Here is an 18,011-nt window from a genome sequence, read left to right as displayed (position 1 = left end):
CGCAATTGATAGTTTAATTATAGACAGATCAACTTAGGTGAAGTCATTTTTACTTCATTACAAATGTATTATGAAAACAAATGAAACACTTTGAAGGTTAATCATCTGCCAGTGGTAGAAATGGTAAAAAAACTATTAGGACGGAAAAATAACGAAGCCAATGTACGTCTCTATATTTTGTCTCATAACCCTAATTAGTTTATTGTCATATTTGTATGATTCTGAAAATTAATAAAAGAACACACGATCTGCTTATACTCGTAGTAAATTTCTAACATAACAGCAACATTTATACATTGTATAGATTACCAATGTGGATCCTATTTCACACACATACGCGATCTGCTGAATGCTACAACAATTAAATTGAAACAAAATGCAAATAATGAATGTAAAACAGACTAATTATATAGCAACAATGTCAGGCTACTACCTTGTTCAGGAATGTATCCATCAATATCCACGTCAAAGAAATCGTATTCCATTCATCTGCAGCTGGTAAATAATCCTGCTCTATGTCGCGTGTCTTACAACTGTCTAGTTTGCGAAAAAGTAACACATATTTCACGTCTTTCGTTGGTGAAATCCAGATAAACCTTTCATTGGTCTCCCAAGATAGCACACCTGACAAACTAATTGTATGATGTCCACTATTCTAAGTAATTTAGTTAACCAATAATGAGCAATCAATCAATCAACGCAAGGGTGGTTAATTCTTTGAAGGGAGGATGTTGTTTTTGCACTCACTCTTTACGACAGGGTGTAGTCATCTACACACACTGCTTTTTGACAAATCCGCTAGAAGATAAAAGTAATTAATCAATCAGTGTGTTATCGGTTAATCCTTTGATCGATGTTTGCTTTTGTAACTCAGCTGATAAACCCTCTTGCATCACTTACATGCACATATTACATACAATACATTTGCCATTACAGACCTTCATTTATAATGTTGAGTATTTACTCCAGACAGGAGAAATGCCAAATGGCAACCTTTGTTGAGTAACCGAAGTGGTGTTACTACTAATTATACCTGTTATAAATTCATTAATTGACCATCCAGAGAATGATGACAAATAACACGTGTAGGTTTACACCATCAAACGCGAGTTACAGCAAGGAAGATGTAATCTCTGTGTCGCATGCAGCCTGAAAACACTTATGGGCCGAAACTGTTTTGAGGATACCAACGGAATTTCGTTACATAAGGAATACACACAGGCATTTGCTGTGTACTTGGGTAAATAGGTGAAATAAGGGGATTTTTTTACGTAAGAAAATTTTCAGATTTCTCTACCAAAGGCAAAGTCATCGTTTTTTGTTTACGAATTCAAATAAATCAACTCTGTGTTTTTATTATCATAAATAATAAACCATTGCAGCTACCATAGCTACCAAAATTTACGTATGATATTTGCTATCACAGCTGAACCAACACTCAAAACTACCTATATATATAAAGCTTTGCAATCTTCCGTACTGAAACAAATGGCTTGCTACGTGCCTGTAGACATCATATTTTCATGTAACATGATTAAATATCGAGGTTAAAAACACAGAAATAGGATCAAATTGGATCAGTAATTATACAATCCAAGCATCCGAAAAGAACTTAGTACCACTGCTGGGATATTTGGTTACGATCAGACAAAGGATACCATGGATCTTTTTAAACAAATGGCATATGATGGGCATCCGGCCTCCTGACTGTTTAGGTGAAGAAATTCTGCTAATATGGACAGGAGCCCAGTTCCTTTGTTCGTCACGGTCGAAGGAGCGGGCGCTGACCAATTTGTGGTTTGGTTTCGTAATTCGACCGTTGGCGAGAAACATTATTCGCTCCGCATCAGTGCCCCTTTAACTTACTGATCAAAATTACATAGAGCTACATTGTATAGAACTGCCTCAATATTATACTCGTCTGTCGTTTGTTTACGTGAAGCGATATGATGCCGGTTTTTTTTACCCTGAAAAACGTTTGACGAAATTTTAACCCATAGATAAGCGGACCAGTGTCTACAGTAAAGGACCAGAGCTGCCTTGAATTCGGACTGCTTTACAATCTGGACAGGGCCCCAGGCCAGTCCGTAATAGACAGATTCCACTGTATGTTTGTTATAATAAGACATGAAATATCTGGACAGCAAAATATCACTATAACCAACAGTGGTAGGAAATATGTAACTCTCCAAACACATTTGTCAGTTGTGGCATGAATATAACACATCAAAAGGATAAAATACCTACCAAATTTAGGGTACTGAAGTGATAGGGATCTTCATCTACCATTATTTCAAGTCAAACTGCATGTGCATCTATAAGTGATAACATACATCTGAGTATATTATTCTAACCTAATATAATAACTTATCCTAATAAAACATATATCACTCTAATGCCATAACAATTCTCAGAAATGCATTTAATTGCATATCATAGGTAAATGTATACATCTGTAAAATAAATCTACAAAATTATGAAAGTTTAAACCCAGTCTAAGTAAACTAAGTACTTTACGTTACACTCCACTACAAAGTTTAACAAAACCTAGGAGGTCGCATTGTTTAACCTTTGAGCGACCTATGACCGTCCAGTCACACACAAGAAGGCTGAATGGATTTAACCAATCAGACTGTTTAGGGTTTGGCAAGACTTAAAAAACATCGCTAGTCACTGAAACTAACTATCCAAATTCAATAAACAAATATCCACTTAAAACACAGGAACTGCAGTATATATGCCTAGAGCTTTCTGATGACATGGTTACCATTAACTAATATTTTCGCAAACTGACATCCTGGGATATTGACAAAAGTGCTATTTTCAGCGACTGTTTACTCACAGTTGACAGTATTGTAGCGTGCTCCACGTGCATTACCTGGTAGTGATCATATGGAAAATAGCATTCAGAATCATGCAGGTGCAAACCTTTCCGAGGTAAAAATTCAATAGGTATGTGCAAATGTCCACTATCGCAATTTGGCATGCTCTGTTCTCATTGGTCAATCTCAAAGGTTACCTGACATGACCTACGAAAAGTACTGACACATAGTTTACATAGACTGGTATAAACTGTACCAGTGCAATATAATCTGTGCTGTGATATCCCAACAAATATATGCAATAAATACTTGTTGAATTAATATGGGATTTCAAGTAATATAAACATCAAGCAGGCACATATGCCTATGTGTGACCTGACCTTAGTAATTTTGCTGTATTGTTAATAAACTCTTCATAAACAGTCTGATGACGTAAACATGAAAAACATGTCTTATAAAAACATTATTTTACACTAATCTTAAAACACACCCATACCTTCACATCACACAATATTATAACATGAGCAAGAATAATGTTTATAATATAACTATGCTTAAATATTGGAACCTACTCAATGTGATTATATTTTAGTTAACTAACCTTAAACAGAGTAGTTCAAGGGCTAATGGAGAATGCAAGACGTCCACCAGAATGTCAAAACTGTTGTTTTAAGGTGCCTCTCTTGTGCAGCTGTATGCGGAAGACTAATTCAAATGTGCTGATGTTAGTGAAAAAGAAACTAGACCACATCAAACTGTCCAATAAGAGATCGAGGATCAGCCTTCAATTTGAAGAAAGAACAAAAGAATACCCTGATCATCCACAATATAGACAAGGTCCAGCTTGGGGCAATCAAGCTGGAGACAAATACCTTACATACTCTAATAAAAACCTAATGAACTGAAAATCCAACAACTAAACTATTTGAAGATAATACCCAATTTACACAAATGTGTGAATGTAAAAATTTGACACCACCAGAAAATGTTACATGCAAAAAAGATGGACAATGGAAATTGACAGATGGAGTCAAATAGGGTGAGAAGAAGGGAAAGAAAATGAGCTTGCGGTACAATTGTACGAAAGGTGAAAGGCTGACATTAAGTGATGCGAAAAGTACTGATCATTTCTAAGATGGCGTTGGTGCAATTCTACTGATGAAAGTATGTAAAATGTACACATAGGTACTGTACCTGCAATAAAAACATTTAGTTACTTGTCCTAAATGCCACTATTTAAAGATGAATCACTTCAAGGATTGGAAGCTTACCTTCAAAGTCAGCAGGAGGCTGGGTTGTGATCATTCAACAGTCCCTTCACATGAAAGAACTAGAGTTCAAGGTAGTCATCCTAACCATAACACATAGCACATTGGGCAAAGGATCGGTTCTTATAAGATCAGACAACTCGATACATCAATCGTCAGAGTTGTTTCACCTCCCAGGCTGGGCAATCCAGTTCTTCCAAAAGACATACTCCCTGGAAATGTCACATACAGGGAGTAAAGAATGTCATCGCTGATGCTCTGTCTCATTAAGATCAGCCATCCCTGACCGAATGGTTCTCCAGATCACCATCCCCACGTAAACCTGTTTGTGACCAGGTTCAACAACTAGTTACCCAGGTTCGTGTGACCATTCTTGTACGACATTGGCAAAAATATTTCTTCTTTGCCTAGCTCCAGTTCTTACTGTGTTTATACAAATTATCTGACCAATCAAGGAAGTTCTGACCTCTGGACTGGGACCTTTCTGTCATCCTTAGATGATGTCTCAGATGATTACGAACCTTAAAAGGAATAGAACTCTGCGTGCATCACCATCTTCCTTGTATGATAGGTACTGCTGCACATATGTTGGAACTCGATGCTGTGGATGTTAATCTAGTACCTTTTGGGATTAAGAGGCACAGCAGAGTTTATCTGGGTCTCAAATGGGACTTCACAGCAAAACATCAACTGCCAGGGCACCTGGAAAGAGTCACTCTACGACTATTGTCCTCCATCCTCAGGCCTGGTGACACTGATGATACCATGCTATGTCATGTCAGGGCACTGAAACCTTACACTGCTGCCTCACAAGACTGTCGCATGCTGCTTGTGCGTCAGTTCATCCTGCTCTCAACAGCCTCATCAGTAGACGTCGCCCATACTGCTTTAGTATTGTAGGGTCATCTGATCAGTTAACAGTTGAGTGAACTGAACTGTTTTCTTTCATCTTTATCTGTGTCTGGGCATGTTTGCAAACCGAGGGCTAGCCAGATTAGAGTCACAACACTTTAATTTACTGGGCCTTTCTGGAAATCAGGGTGAGGTGAACATGATTTGTCTGTAACAAATGTATGGCGGAAAACCACATTTACTTGGGAGTGCCTTAACTCCCTGGTAGGTTTTGTACTTAGAGTGATTGACTGAGTGAGTATGGTTTTACACTGCTTTCAGCAATATTCCAGCTATATTATAGCAGCCCAGAAATGGACTCCACACATGTGTACCCATGTGGAGAATCAAACCTGTGTCGTTGGCGTGACGAGCAAACGCGTTTACCACAAGGCTACCCCACCGCCCCTTTGAGAGATGTGAGCAAACGTTTTTGGTGGAGGTAAGGGATGCATGTACATGGTAAGTGAGTGAGTGGTGATGTTATGCAAGGTTGGCATGCGTGTACAGATGAATCCATTGAATGCTGTCTGAATGATAAATATTACATTGAAGTTGTGTATGTGTATGTCTTAATTAATTGCTCTTGCAATCCTATAGGTTGCTTGTTATGTGTTAAAAGTTATATGAATGTGAAGGGGTGTGACTTTGTTAAACCAAATCTCTCACATATTTTCCTTGCAGCTGGTGAGTAGACAGCACAGCAAAGCGTCTGGTAGTAACATGCAGCAGGAAGCACCCAGAGAGAAGGAGGATAAGAACAGCAGGTCAACAGAGGCTTCTACTCAAGCTGATGCAGGCAGTAACAAGTCAGTTCGCAAGCAGGAGAAGGGACACCTGACCAATCTTAGTGGCCAGAGGGTCATTGCCAGGGATAGACATGATGGAATGTACTATGAAGGTAAACATTTTGAGTTTTCATTGGTCACAAGGGGAACATGGGCACATCAGCCCATGGGCCTTGAGGGACCAGTGAACAACATATTTATCTCACCAAACACCTCAATGTTAATTTTGAATTGTTGAAGCGTGGGTACAAAATGTAGCCATCGCTAGATTTTGCAGACTCGAAAAGAGATTTAGAGTCATCTCCCTTTCATTGATTTACATTCATAAAACCTTATAAATTTCCGTACATCATACAAGATTCAATGTTATTTGAGATAAAGAATTACTACCATGAAGTGCCGAAAACAACATTTATGTGTGAGGCAAGATAAGATGTAGTATTTATAATGTGATAAATATGTCATGGGTATATGCTTAAATATTAGACTCTTCAAAAAAAGTAGAGGAACTGCATTTTCAATATGTGGAGATATATCAGAGTCATTCAGTGTTGATAAGATAATAATAAATATTTTGAGAGTGCATCACCTTTGGCACTTCCTTATAACCATAGTTGTTTGTACAGTAATTGTTTTTGAAAGATGTGTGGTATAAGACGTGAAATGGACATACAAAAGATTTTCATTTTCAAACTAAAACAAGCAGCTAGAAACAAACACTAAAAACTGTGTGATGCAAGATGATTGTCAAAATTAATGGTCTACACTGATTTATGAACCTTGTAAACCATGATCTGTCAAGAGTGACACCCCATGCATGTGTCTGGGGCTACTGTGTTGAGCACATTCACCTCATGTGTTGTGTTTAAAGTGGTGATGATAAAGAGACATGGTGGTGTGTTCATAAGATGTATGTCTTTGAGAAGTTTCTTAATGCTGACTCTTCCTATCCAAATTGAAATTTCAGGTTCCCTTACTTGTTTTCAAGAGTATATAAGTAAAATATAGATATATGAAAGGAAGCCAGTGAGCATTACCCATGGTTGTAGTCCCCTAGAATGCTCATAACATTATCTCTCATTTCATGCAAGTTCCATTTTGATCTCAAGTTATTATCACAGATAAAACAACTGAAACATTATTGTTCAGTTTAACTTGTTAGTGATGAGGACCTGTAGAATAGGCCTTCAGCAACCCAGGCTTGCCATAAAAGGTTACAACTCTGCTTGTCGTAAGAGGTGACTAACGGGATCGGGTTGTCAAGCTCGCTGACTTGGTTGACTCATGTCATCTGTTCCCAGTTGCGCAGATTGATACTCATGTTGTTGATCACTGGATTGTCTGGTCCAGACTCGATTATTTACAGGTTACTGCCATATACTTCAACACTTGGCTAGATCGGTAGATTATCTACCATCAATGGGATAGATATCATATAAGGAGTGAAGGAGTTGTCAGTCTCACTACACTTGACACTTTGTTTCATGAGGAAGCTGTAGCCTATTTTTAATTACCAGTTATGTCAGAATCTAACTACAGCCATGGATCCCAGACAACCGGGTACTGAATTAGGAGTACCATGAATCTTTTTACCAGACCACAGTTCCAGATCAGTCTGTACAGCTATCTACCACACCCATGAGGCACATGTATGACTCAGTACCCCATCGGTCAAGGTCAGCTGCATAAACTGATCAGATGGGATCGCAAATGCAGTTCAGAGGGCCAGAATGCATTTTCAGCTGAGCATTCCAAAGTCACGGACAAGATGCTGTTATGTTTGGAATGGGTCAGATATCCAGTCACTGAATATAGGCAATGAGTTTATTCAAACTGCTGCCATTCACCCAGCAGTTTGGCACTGGCAGTTTGGGTTACTTTGGGCAAATAAATTGTAATATGTCAGTGGTTTGTTGTAAAGGAATCTCTCATCTCTCGGCATTCCAACAACTCATTGCAGGTGGGTTTTTTTCTGAAAATGCTAATGATATCTGCCGCTTTCTGTCCTGCTGGACAACCTGTGTAAGCTAAATACAGAGCTAATTATTTCATTGGCTCATAAATAGTATTTACTGCACACTGAGCGAAGCTGATTGGCCAAGAGCTAATGCATTGGAAATTGACTGACTATCTTGTATCTTGAGATTAAGATTAAGTTTTGCTGAAGTGATATAAAATATATTGAATTGCAAGAGAATTCTTCATGTACTTTTGGTGGGTGCACACTGAATGTGTAGAACGACCTTCATTTACTTCGGCAAGATTATACTGCTTCTTTTAATAAGGCCCATAAGGCCCAGTACACAATGAGTTCTTTTATTCCTTTCTTTTTGGAATAACGCATTGATTGGTAGCTTTATTTCAGTGTCAAATAAAGGGAACATTCCTGATACTATTTTAGTGGTGGACATTGGTGTTATTGAAAGACCTTCATTTTCATAGTTTAGGCTATACATTTTAATATGATGCAGGTGGACTGAGTTTCTAAAAACATAACCAACATAACCAAACTTATGGAAAGTTTATGCAATTAATACAAACCTTCCCAGTGTTGAAATTAACATTGTATCCATGATCCTGTTTTGGTAAACGGCAATGTATATTCAGTAGTGGTAAAGAAACTTATAACTAAGCCAGTAACAATTGAACATCACAGTGAATATTATGCTAACATTAGTATAAAGCTTATGTGAACAAGATGTCTATGTAGCAATCTTATTCCAGGTGTTGTTGTGTCCTGCCCCAACCCACGCTGCGCCCAAGTGAGACGTTACTTTGATGAGAAGATCATGAAGATCAGTACAAAGTTTATCTTACCAATAAGGGGAGCTGTTAGCAATCCTCCACTTAGGGTATGTTCAGAAAATGTTGCTTCAGTTACATAACACCAATACAAACTGGTCTGTGAAGATCCGGGGTAGATTGGGCCTTCAGCAGCCAATCTGTACCACAAAAGCGACTATGCTTGTCATAGGAGGAGGCTAACAGGATCGGGTGGTCAGGTTCAGTGACTTGATTGACACGTCATCGGCTCCCAATTTTGCAGATTACTGTTGGTCACTGGATTGTCTAGTCTAGACTTGATTATTTACAGGTTTCTGCCATATAGCTGGAATATTGCTGAGTGCAGCATACTAAACTCACTCACTCACTCACTCACACGCTCATTCACTCACTCACTCACTCACTCACTCACTCACTCACTCAAACTGGTTTGCAACTTGCTTGAAATGTAATGTTTTAAGAATAAAATCCTTACATAAGAAAGAAATTATTCGCTTTACCACCAGTATGATAATAGTGGTCCATTATGTGCACTGGGTTTGAGTGTTTAATCCTGAACATGTATCATATCGTGTTGCAGGTTGGTGACTATGTCCTTGTGCGTGTGATAAACTTGTTGAATGACATGGATTGTTACATCCCAGGGATAATACAGATACCATCGGAGAAGATTGCTTCCTTCTACTCGGTACTTGCTTACAACAGTCAGACAGTAAGTATTAACCTGACCAAATGCATTTCTTAAGTGTTTCTTCGTTCTGAGAATCATTCCTTTCTAATATATATTGGACCATTGGAAACGAGAGTCATAAATCTCAATCAAAATCATTAAATAAATGAGGTGATTTGTGAGGAATGTTTATAAGGGAACAGGATTTGTTTCTGTAGACAAAATTTGTCCACAAACATGTGCTCAAGTTTGCATTAGGATTAGACAAGTAGCGCTTGCTTAACTGCGTTTTATTATCATCCAGTATGTCATACAGTGGCATATAGTCAATGCCTCATGCGACCGTCCATCTGAAAACAGATCACAGAGTGGATTTTGTTTACCACCACTGCTAAAAATATTCAAAGACTTTCCATCCCAGCCTGCTGCAGGTAGTAATCCTAGGACTGACATGGTGACTTTTTGCTATTGAAAAGAATTCTACGATAATGAATTTGTTTCCTGTTTCTTGTTGCCATGGCAACAAGTTTGATTTTGACTCTCTTCATACTGTGGGGACTGTATCTCGAAAGTGTTTCTGGTTTTCTTTCATGAAACTGCACAAACAAAAGCCAGGTTGTCAACTGCTGCTTTATGGATTTTGTGTATTTTGTCCTTTGATTTTGATTTGTTTCTGACTTACAGGTTTTGATAGCTTAATAACTACTCTTGTGCAGGCAAGATTACATTTGACAAAAATACTCTCATCCAGTTGGACTTACTTTAAGTAACTGTCAGATGACAGTTAACTTTTTCTTTTAAATTTTTGGGGGCACAACGTAACTTCAATTGACTGTGGTTTGTTTGATATTTGCACTGAACATGCCTTTGGTCAAAAACTAACAAACCGAGAATATGAGATAACTCAAGAAAATATATGAAGTGAAGTTACCGCTAAATTAGCACATTAAGTCTGTCAGTAAACATGCAGATTTGTGAAATCACGTGTTTGGAGTATTATCAAGAATGATAATAATTTTTAGGATACTACCTCAAACATTTGAGGCAGAGACCCACCCGTCCCTCCTAGATTCCCATTATGCCTGTGCACATGTCAGGGAGATAACTCCAACAGTTAGCACTTACGAAGACCACTAGGAAGAAACACAACACAAGATGATGGGTTTTATTCAAGTTAAACCTGTGGATCAGAAACATGCTACAAGGTATAAGGCAGTCAAACATTAAGCAACCTTCACACTGCAAACTGAAGTTTGATAAAAAGTGTTGTCAGTCTTGAGTTTGAGAGTGTGAACATTTCAACAACTCCCCACCAACAGCAGATTCAGAGTTGTCAAACTGTTGTAGAGAAAAAGGATTGTTCTCTGTTCTCACCATATTTCCCATCAAACGTTTGGTATTGTCAAACTCAAGTTTCCCTTTTGAAGTGTTGTTAGAACTTGTGTTGTTCAGAAAAAAACAATCACAGTCAATGAAATTATCACATGATGTTTTAGTTGTCTTGTCAACTTGTCCCACAAAATGCCCAGTGACATGATACTAATATTCTGTTATATGACTATAACAGTGACTGTCATTGCCAACATAAAAACTACTGTCTACATATCAAGGTGAGCTTCTGTACCATGACACTGTTATATTCTGTTTTCAACACTAGGGTGAGAAATAAGATGTTTGTTAACAATGCAGGGATTTACTTTGAGGCCTATATTAGAGGGTCCCTTGGATTTATACTCAGGGGACCTGGACTACAAAATGGGGGTCCCAAACACATGAATATGATTATTAATACTATATTGTAATATTGTTGTTATTTAGTTACTGTTATTGTATTGTGTATCATGATCATCACATTGCTACAGTAATTAAACTGCAAATGATACCATAACCCGGCTAGTAGCAGACTCAGCGATAACTTATTGTTACTTGATTGAAATTTTTACAAAAAGTATTTGGACAATTTCTGCGTCCATGTGGATGCACTAATAAATAGAGGATACTAAACGACCTTCCGTGTAATACCATTTTTATTAAACGAGTTAATGATTTGGTATCAAACGAGCGAAAGCAAGTTTGATACTAAATCTTTAACGAGTTTAATGAAAATGGTATTTCAGGGATGCGAGTTTAGTATTCTTTTCATTTCTTGCCAACATAAATTGACAGAAACTGCGGCGAAATTGCCTATAGCGTGAGGACACTCAGCTTTCAAGTCAAGCAAGCTCTAGTAAAATCGCGACATCAACATTAGCATTGTGACATCACAACTTGGAACCATTTTGACGTCATACGTCAAGCGGTATTACACTGGTGTAATATTGAAGTGAAAATATTACACAGCAGTATCTTCAGCGGGCGAGTAATAAATATTGTTATGTCCATTGTTAATTTTTATGCATATGGGACTCAGGAATTTGTGTTCCGTAAATCCCTGGACATCCTTACTTTGTATCTTCACATTCCAATTTTGTTTACTGGGGCTGTTTGCTTGAAAAGTGTGTGCTATTCTAAGAACTGTAATGAATATGCTGTTCACTGTATTGTTCGGAAAAGTGAAAGTTTACTTGGTGTCTGTTATGTTTTGATTTGTAGACAGTATGTTGTCATGGAAGCAGGCAACACTATTTTCATGATGTATAAGTTGATATACTGATTAGAACAATTGTAGGCATAACAATATACATGGTATACACTTGACAGGTAGTAACAAGAAGGCGTCACTTGGTGAAGATCAGCAAAGAGAGATTTGACTTCACTGTGGACTACATTTGTCAAATATTACGTGAACAAAATGATGTCTATATGTAAGTATACATCAAATAATCTAATTGTCTACAGTAATATATATAGAGAATGCTAAACAATGTGACGTGTAATACCATATTTCTTGCTTTCACTCATTAAATACCAAACCATTCACTCATTTCATAAATGTGGTATTACAAGGGACATTGTTTAGTATTTTATTTATCACTCATCCAATATTAGCAAAATACTATCGAAGAACATCTTTCCTGAGAATTCAACAAGTGTGATGACTTGCAGGTTTCCGCAAGGTCTAATACTTTTGTGATAGAGGTATTGGCATTGTGATGTCATAACTGTAAATAACTTTGACGTCAAATGTACAGCATCACTTGTTTGTAAGATTATTAAATGGTGATTGTAAAATTATTTAACAGTGATATCTTCAATGGGTAAGTAATAAATACAGTTATGTGAAAAGTTCCTTTCACATGATGGCACGAACAAATATTACTGGTTTGTTTCAAGTTAGTTTACAAACCATGTGTTCATCATCAGTCAGTAATTATCAAAAAGGTTTCCAGATGATAATCTGTGAACAGGTCATGTGAATAGCAGTGTTGAGAAACTCCATCTGCATAGGTGGCGGTGTGTAAATAATTAAGTCTTGACCAGACAATCCAGTGATCAACATGAGCATCAATCTGTGCAATTGGGAAGCGATGATATGTGTCAACCAAGTCAGCGAGTCTGACTGCCTGATCCCATTAGTCGCCTCTTGCGACAATCATGGGTTGCTGAACATCAAAATTCTAACCCCAACCTTCACAGGTATAGTATGTCATATTATGTTCTACTAACAGACAACAAACCTTTGTTTTTTTTCAGTGAAATTCAACAACCTCTCGAGCCTGATGTTAATGTCAGTGGTAGGTACTTTTTTGCAAATCTAACACAAATCAGGATAGTGACCATATTCCATATAGTCCCGTTGGGCAACAACGGATCTGTAGGTACCAACAACAGATTGGATGAAGCTTTGTACATGTTTGATGTTAATAATACATTGATATGATAGGAGTACATAAGACAATGATATCATGTCATCCTCACAGCTTTTGCAATACTTTTGTCCCAGTTAATGTCATCAAACACAGCACATCATCAATCCACTGCTGCGCTCAAGTCAGTCATGTTGTAAGGATTAACATGCAAGATTCAGTGCTAATGGGTTTATGTTTTCATAAAATGGATTTTCAGATGCTTAAGAAGCCAGTCGAAGTAAACTTACGCTCAGCAGTATTCATTACACTGCTACACTGAGTCTAACAAACCCTTGTAGAAGGCCATGTGAGCTCAACTTTGTGTGACCTATGACCATCCAATAAAATACAAGAAAGCCAAACAGATTTAACCAATCTGAGGGGAGCACCTCCATGACGTAATGTGAGAAATAACTATGTGGGCCCATGAATATTTCATGTACATTTCTGCTTCGCATTCACAAACATAACCCATTTAGAACAAACTGCAGGGTCCAGTGAAAATGTGTGCATGAAGACACCATCAGCCAATTCTTGGGAGAAACTGATGGCAAAACAAATTACGACATGTCTTTGTTGATGTCCAGAAGTCAACACTTTGTATACAACTAACTGAAAATCTTTCCTCACATTACTTCACTTCTGGCTCACTGCAGCTCTCTGGTGACAGTTTTACATAGTTATGTAACTAGTCTGTGAAGCAGATGACTTTTTGGCACTTAAAATCACTCGATATTAATTAACCACAAGTTCTTATGCCCCGCTTCATGCTAAATGCACAGTGGGGGATATAGTATTAGGCTCCATCTGCACATACATCTGTGCATACAGTTGACTAGATTCTTTTCATATCTGGTACCTGGGTTCATCACACCATTATTTGAGAGGTCCCAGACACAAAATGGCTGACCCTCTTAGTCATTTCACAAAATGACTAAATTTTTTAGTGACATCACAAAATGGCTGGATTCACAATCTGACTGTAACATTTATGACACATCTGTCTATGCTGAAAGAGTATAAAATGTCAGAAATGCTCATTCCTTATTGTCTCTCTCATATAAGACACTATGGAGGTAGTCATCAGAATGATGAATTCCTTCTGGATGAGAGCAGTTGTACTTCAAACATATGGAGAAGTAGGGTTGCCTTCTCCATCACACACTAGCGCTATCATTATCATGCATGAATGGCATTTTTCCATAATGCAAATCAATCGGTCCTGGACTTTGTTTGCGGGCCTGTGGTCCAAGACCCCAAGGTGATTTTCAGCTGGAATCACTTTCACCTGTTTCAATCCCTGATCATGCTACTGAGGATGTGCAACAGCTGACAAAACCCAATTGGAGATAAATGATTAAAATCATACCAGTGTCATGCAGACTTATGGAAGTCGGGGCGGTGCAGTAGCCCAGTTATAATGCATTCGCTTGAGATCGATCCCGAAGACCCAGGTTCGATTCCCCACATGGGTACAATATATGAAACCCATTTCTGGTGTTCCTCAGCATGATATGGGTGGAATATTGCCAAAAGCGGCGTAAAACCATGCTTGCTCACACTGATGGAACACAGGTCACCATCTGACAATCATAACTGCTAACTGCAAGTCCATGTTCCCCTGTTTTCGTAATAAATCAGAACTTGAGAAATGAATGATAAAGTAAGATTACGGATCATTCTCTTTACACACCAATCATTGTAGGCAAGCTGGAAGCTAATTCTAAGCATGCTTGCAACATCCACAGAATCAGTAAGATAGGGTTTTGAGGTGCTGCCCCAATGGAAGAAGAAAGCAGATGTAATGAAAGGTAGAAGATGCACATTCTCATTGAGCTAACAGAACAGACGATTGTCAGAATCCCACAAACAATGGATCCCACTACTTATTGTGGGATTCAAATAATTAGTTTGCAGGATTAGGCAAGAATATCACTTATACTTATCTTGAATCATACACTAAAGCACCCACCCAGTCCCCACTATCCAGTTTTGGAATTCTGCTACGATAGTGACAAAAAATGAGAGAGTGTTGAGTCCAGGTCAAATGCTATGGGTGGACAGACAAGGACTGCATTCGAGTGAGATCTTTTTCTGTTCTTTTAAACACAAGTACTGGAGTTTCTTAAACCATTCAGCAAAGAGAAGAGATAAGTAATTAGTGTGAGTAAGTGAGTCTAAAAATTAGAAATGATATTTTGATCCAATAAAATACATTATTAGCATGGTAATACACAGATGTTTGAATACTAATACAGTGCATGACAACTGGTTGGGTCTACTATTGTGAAGGGGTACACCTTTGTCAGCTGATTGTTAACATGTTTGAACAGCAGAGACAAGGCGGACGTTTGACATCTCAGTGTCAAAAAGTTATCAGCAGTGTCGTAGCTTTGTTAAAAAAGAAGGTGCGGATGGTTTAATGCTTCCAATGCATATATGTTTCACATGATAGGAACATTAATGACGTTTTCTGCTCCCCTATTTAATTGAGTTAACTCGACCCATCATTTGTGCCATTTGACCTCCAGGGTCATGCATATTTAGAGTAGCTCAGGTCAAGTTGAACAAGCTGTAACAGGTCTCACAGTATTGATTTGTGCAAAGATTAAAAATATGGACCCACTTGCACAAAGCAATGTTAGCACTCATTATCTTAAGCCTATGTTGAAGAATGAGAGTTACAATCATTGTGATGCTAAGATTGCTTCGTGCAAGTCAGCCCTGGTGTACTTCGCTAAATGTGTCAGTTACTTTGTTAATCCAAAGAACTTTCAAAGGATCAGAAAGTATATGATATGATACATAAGAAGGCTACATGTAGGTGATGAAATTACTTGCATGAAAAATATCTGAACCATTCTGAAAATACATTATAACACTGAAAAAGTAAGCTACAGAGTAGGGAGATTGTGTTGACTCTTATTGAATTTGAATTGACCTTATTATAAAGGAAATTGCAAGTGGTGGATTTCTTGCAAGTGATTATGCAATACAAATATATTCTTTGTCTGAGATGACATTGGATGGTATCAAGAAACGGGAAATTTCCTGCAAAATTCAAAAGCGTAAAGCGTATTTATGTCATTCAGAATTTGTCAGCCTAACTATATTCTGAATGTGGTGGGAGGTGTAACAATATAATGAATCGAAGAAATAGGGATCGTAAGGCTGGAACATAGGAAAATCAGTTTGCTTGAGGTTAAAAACATTAGCTGCATTTGTGTCATGTTCTAAGTGAGGCTGACTACTTTTTGAAAAAACACTTGTACATGTTCCTAAGTCATCCAGGAGGTTAAATTCCACAACTGATTTTATTATCACTATACTAGCATTTGTATCGCACTGATATCCAGTACAACTGTTCAAAAGCCGTTGGTTTTCCTTCGATCATTGGATGTCCATCACAATGGCGCATCATATTTTCAATCTCAACTCCCTTGGGAACATACAACTCTAGCTGCCTACTAGGCATACTGAATTAATGTGGCTTTCCCATCCTTATCAGGTCCCCATTAACAACTTCCTACAAATTGACTATATTAATTACTTGTTTTTGAAAGTACTAACTTTGCAACATATATTTGCAGTTCAGCTTGAAGATAGAGGAAGCAATAAAGAAGGTGTTGAAAATACACGGGACACAAAACGCAAGCAGAAGGAACTCACTAATGAAAAGGGCAACAGAGGGAGAAAGAGGAATCAAAATATGTCCAGGCACAAAACTGAGAAGCATCACCCTGAAGATAGATCCCCACCAAGCCTGTCTCAGTCACCATGTAGAACTAACAGTATCAGTAGCAACATTCACACAGCATCAGAATCTGACCCAGATATTGGTACACATGAAAGGAAAATGGAGAAACAACAAGCAGATGGCGATGATGATGATGATGATGATGATGATGATGATGATGATGATGATGATGGTAGTGGTGATGGTGGTGACAGTAATGGTGATGATGATGATTCATGCAGGCCTGATTCCACTCCTGACGTCATTGCACACCACACAGTGTTGGATCCCAATGCCAGTGTGACAGCAAAGCTGGAGGAGCAAGAGGAAAGGTTGCACAAGCTGCAGAAACAATTGCAAAATCAGGACCAGAAACACAGAGAAGAACAGGAGGTTTTTATTTTCATTATATTATTAGTTGAAGTTGTTCATTTGTTTGTCATAATTGTAACAAAACTTCTACCTATATTACACAGTTGCCAAATTCCTATGCTAAGCGCCATCGTCCCGTCTGCTTTCCATCCTGCACAACTAGTTGTTTCCACTGAAGCACCATCATCCTGTCTGCTTTCCATCCTGCACAACTAGTTGTTTCCACTAAAGCGCCATCATCTAGTCTGCTTTCCATTCTGCACAACGAGTTGTTTCCACTAAAGCGCCATCGTTCCGTCTGCTTTCCATCCTGCATAACTAGTTGTTTCCACTGAAGCGCCATCATCCTGTCAGCTTTCCATCCTGCACAACTAGTTGTTTCCACTAAAGCGCCATCATCTAGTCTGCTTTCCATTCTGCACAACGAGTTGTTTCCACTAAAGCGCCATCGTTCCGTCTGCTTTCCATCCTGCATAACTAGTTGTTTCCACTGAAGCGCCATCATCCTGTCAGCTTTCCATCCTGCACAACTAGTTGTTTCCACTAAAGCGCCATCATCTAGTCTGCTTTCCATTCTGCACAACGAGTTGTTTCCACTAAAGCGCCATCATCTAGTCTGCTTTCCATCCTGCACAACTAGTTGTTTCCACTAAAGCATCATCATCCTGTCTGCTTTCCATCCTGCACAACTAGTTGTTTCCACTAAAGCGCCATCATCCTGTCTGCTTTCCATCCTGCACAGCTAGTTGTTTCCACTAAAGCGCCATCATCCTGTCTGCTTTCCACCCTGCACAACGAGTTGTTTCCACTAAAGCGCCATCATCTAGTCTGCTTTCCATCCTGCACAACTAGTTGTTTCCACTAAAGCGCCATCATCCTGTCTGCTTTCCAT

General features: G+C 38.4%; 1 protein-coding gene across 1 annotated transcript in view; it reads left to right on the top strand.

Annotated features, from left to right (window-relative positions):
* LOC137271972 (von Willebrand factor A domain-containing protein 3B-like) overlaps positions 1-18,011 on the top strand; it is a 96,164-nt gene that overhangs the window by 57,589 nt on the left and 20,564 nt on the right. The window contains exons 24-29 of the mRNA XM_067804349.1: positions 5,666-5,882; positions 8,494-8,621; positions 9,134-9,265; positions 11,924-12,027; positions 12,857-12,897; positions 16,602-17,140. Of these exons, the coding sequence (XP_067660450.1) occupies positions 5,666-5,882; positions 8,494-8,621; positions 9,134-9,265; positions 11,924-12,027; positions 12,857-12,897; positions 16,602-17,140 (1,161 nt within the window). The remainder of the gene's footprint in view (positions 1-5,665; positions 5,883-8,493; positions 8,622-9,133; positions 9,266-11,923; positions 12,028-12,856; positions 12,898-16,601; positions 17,141-18,011) is intronic.

The sequence above is a fragment of the Haliotis asinina genome, chromosome 2 (genome assembly GCF_037392515.1).
Source record: "Haliotis asinina isolate JCU_RB_2024 chromosome 2, JCU_Hal_asi_v2, whole genome shotgun sequence".
Classification (NCBI taxonomy): Eukaryota; Metazoa; Mollusca; class Gastropoda; order Lepetellida; family Haliotidae; genus Haliotis; species Haliotis asinina.
The sequence above is the reverse complement of the archived record's forward strand: the minus strand, read 5'-3'. Positions and strand labels throughout refer to the sequence as shown.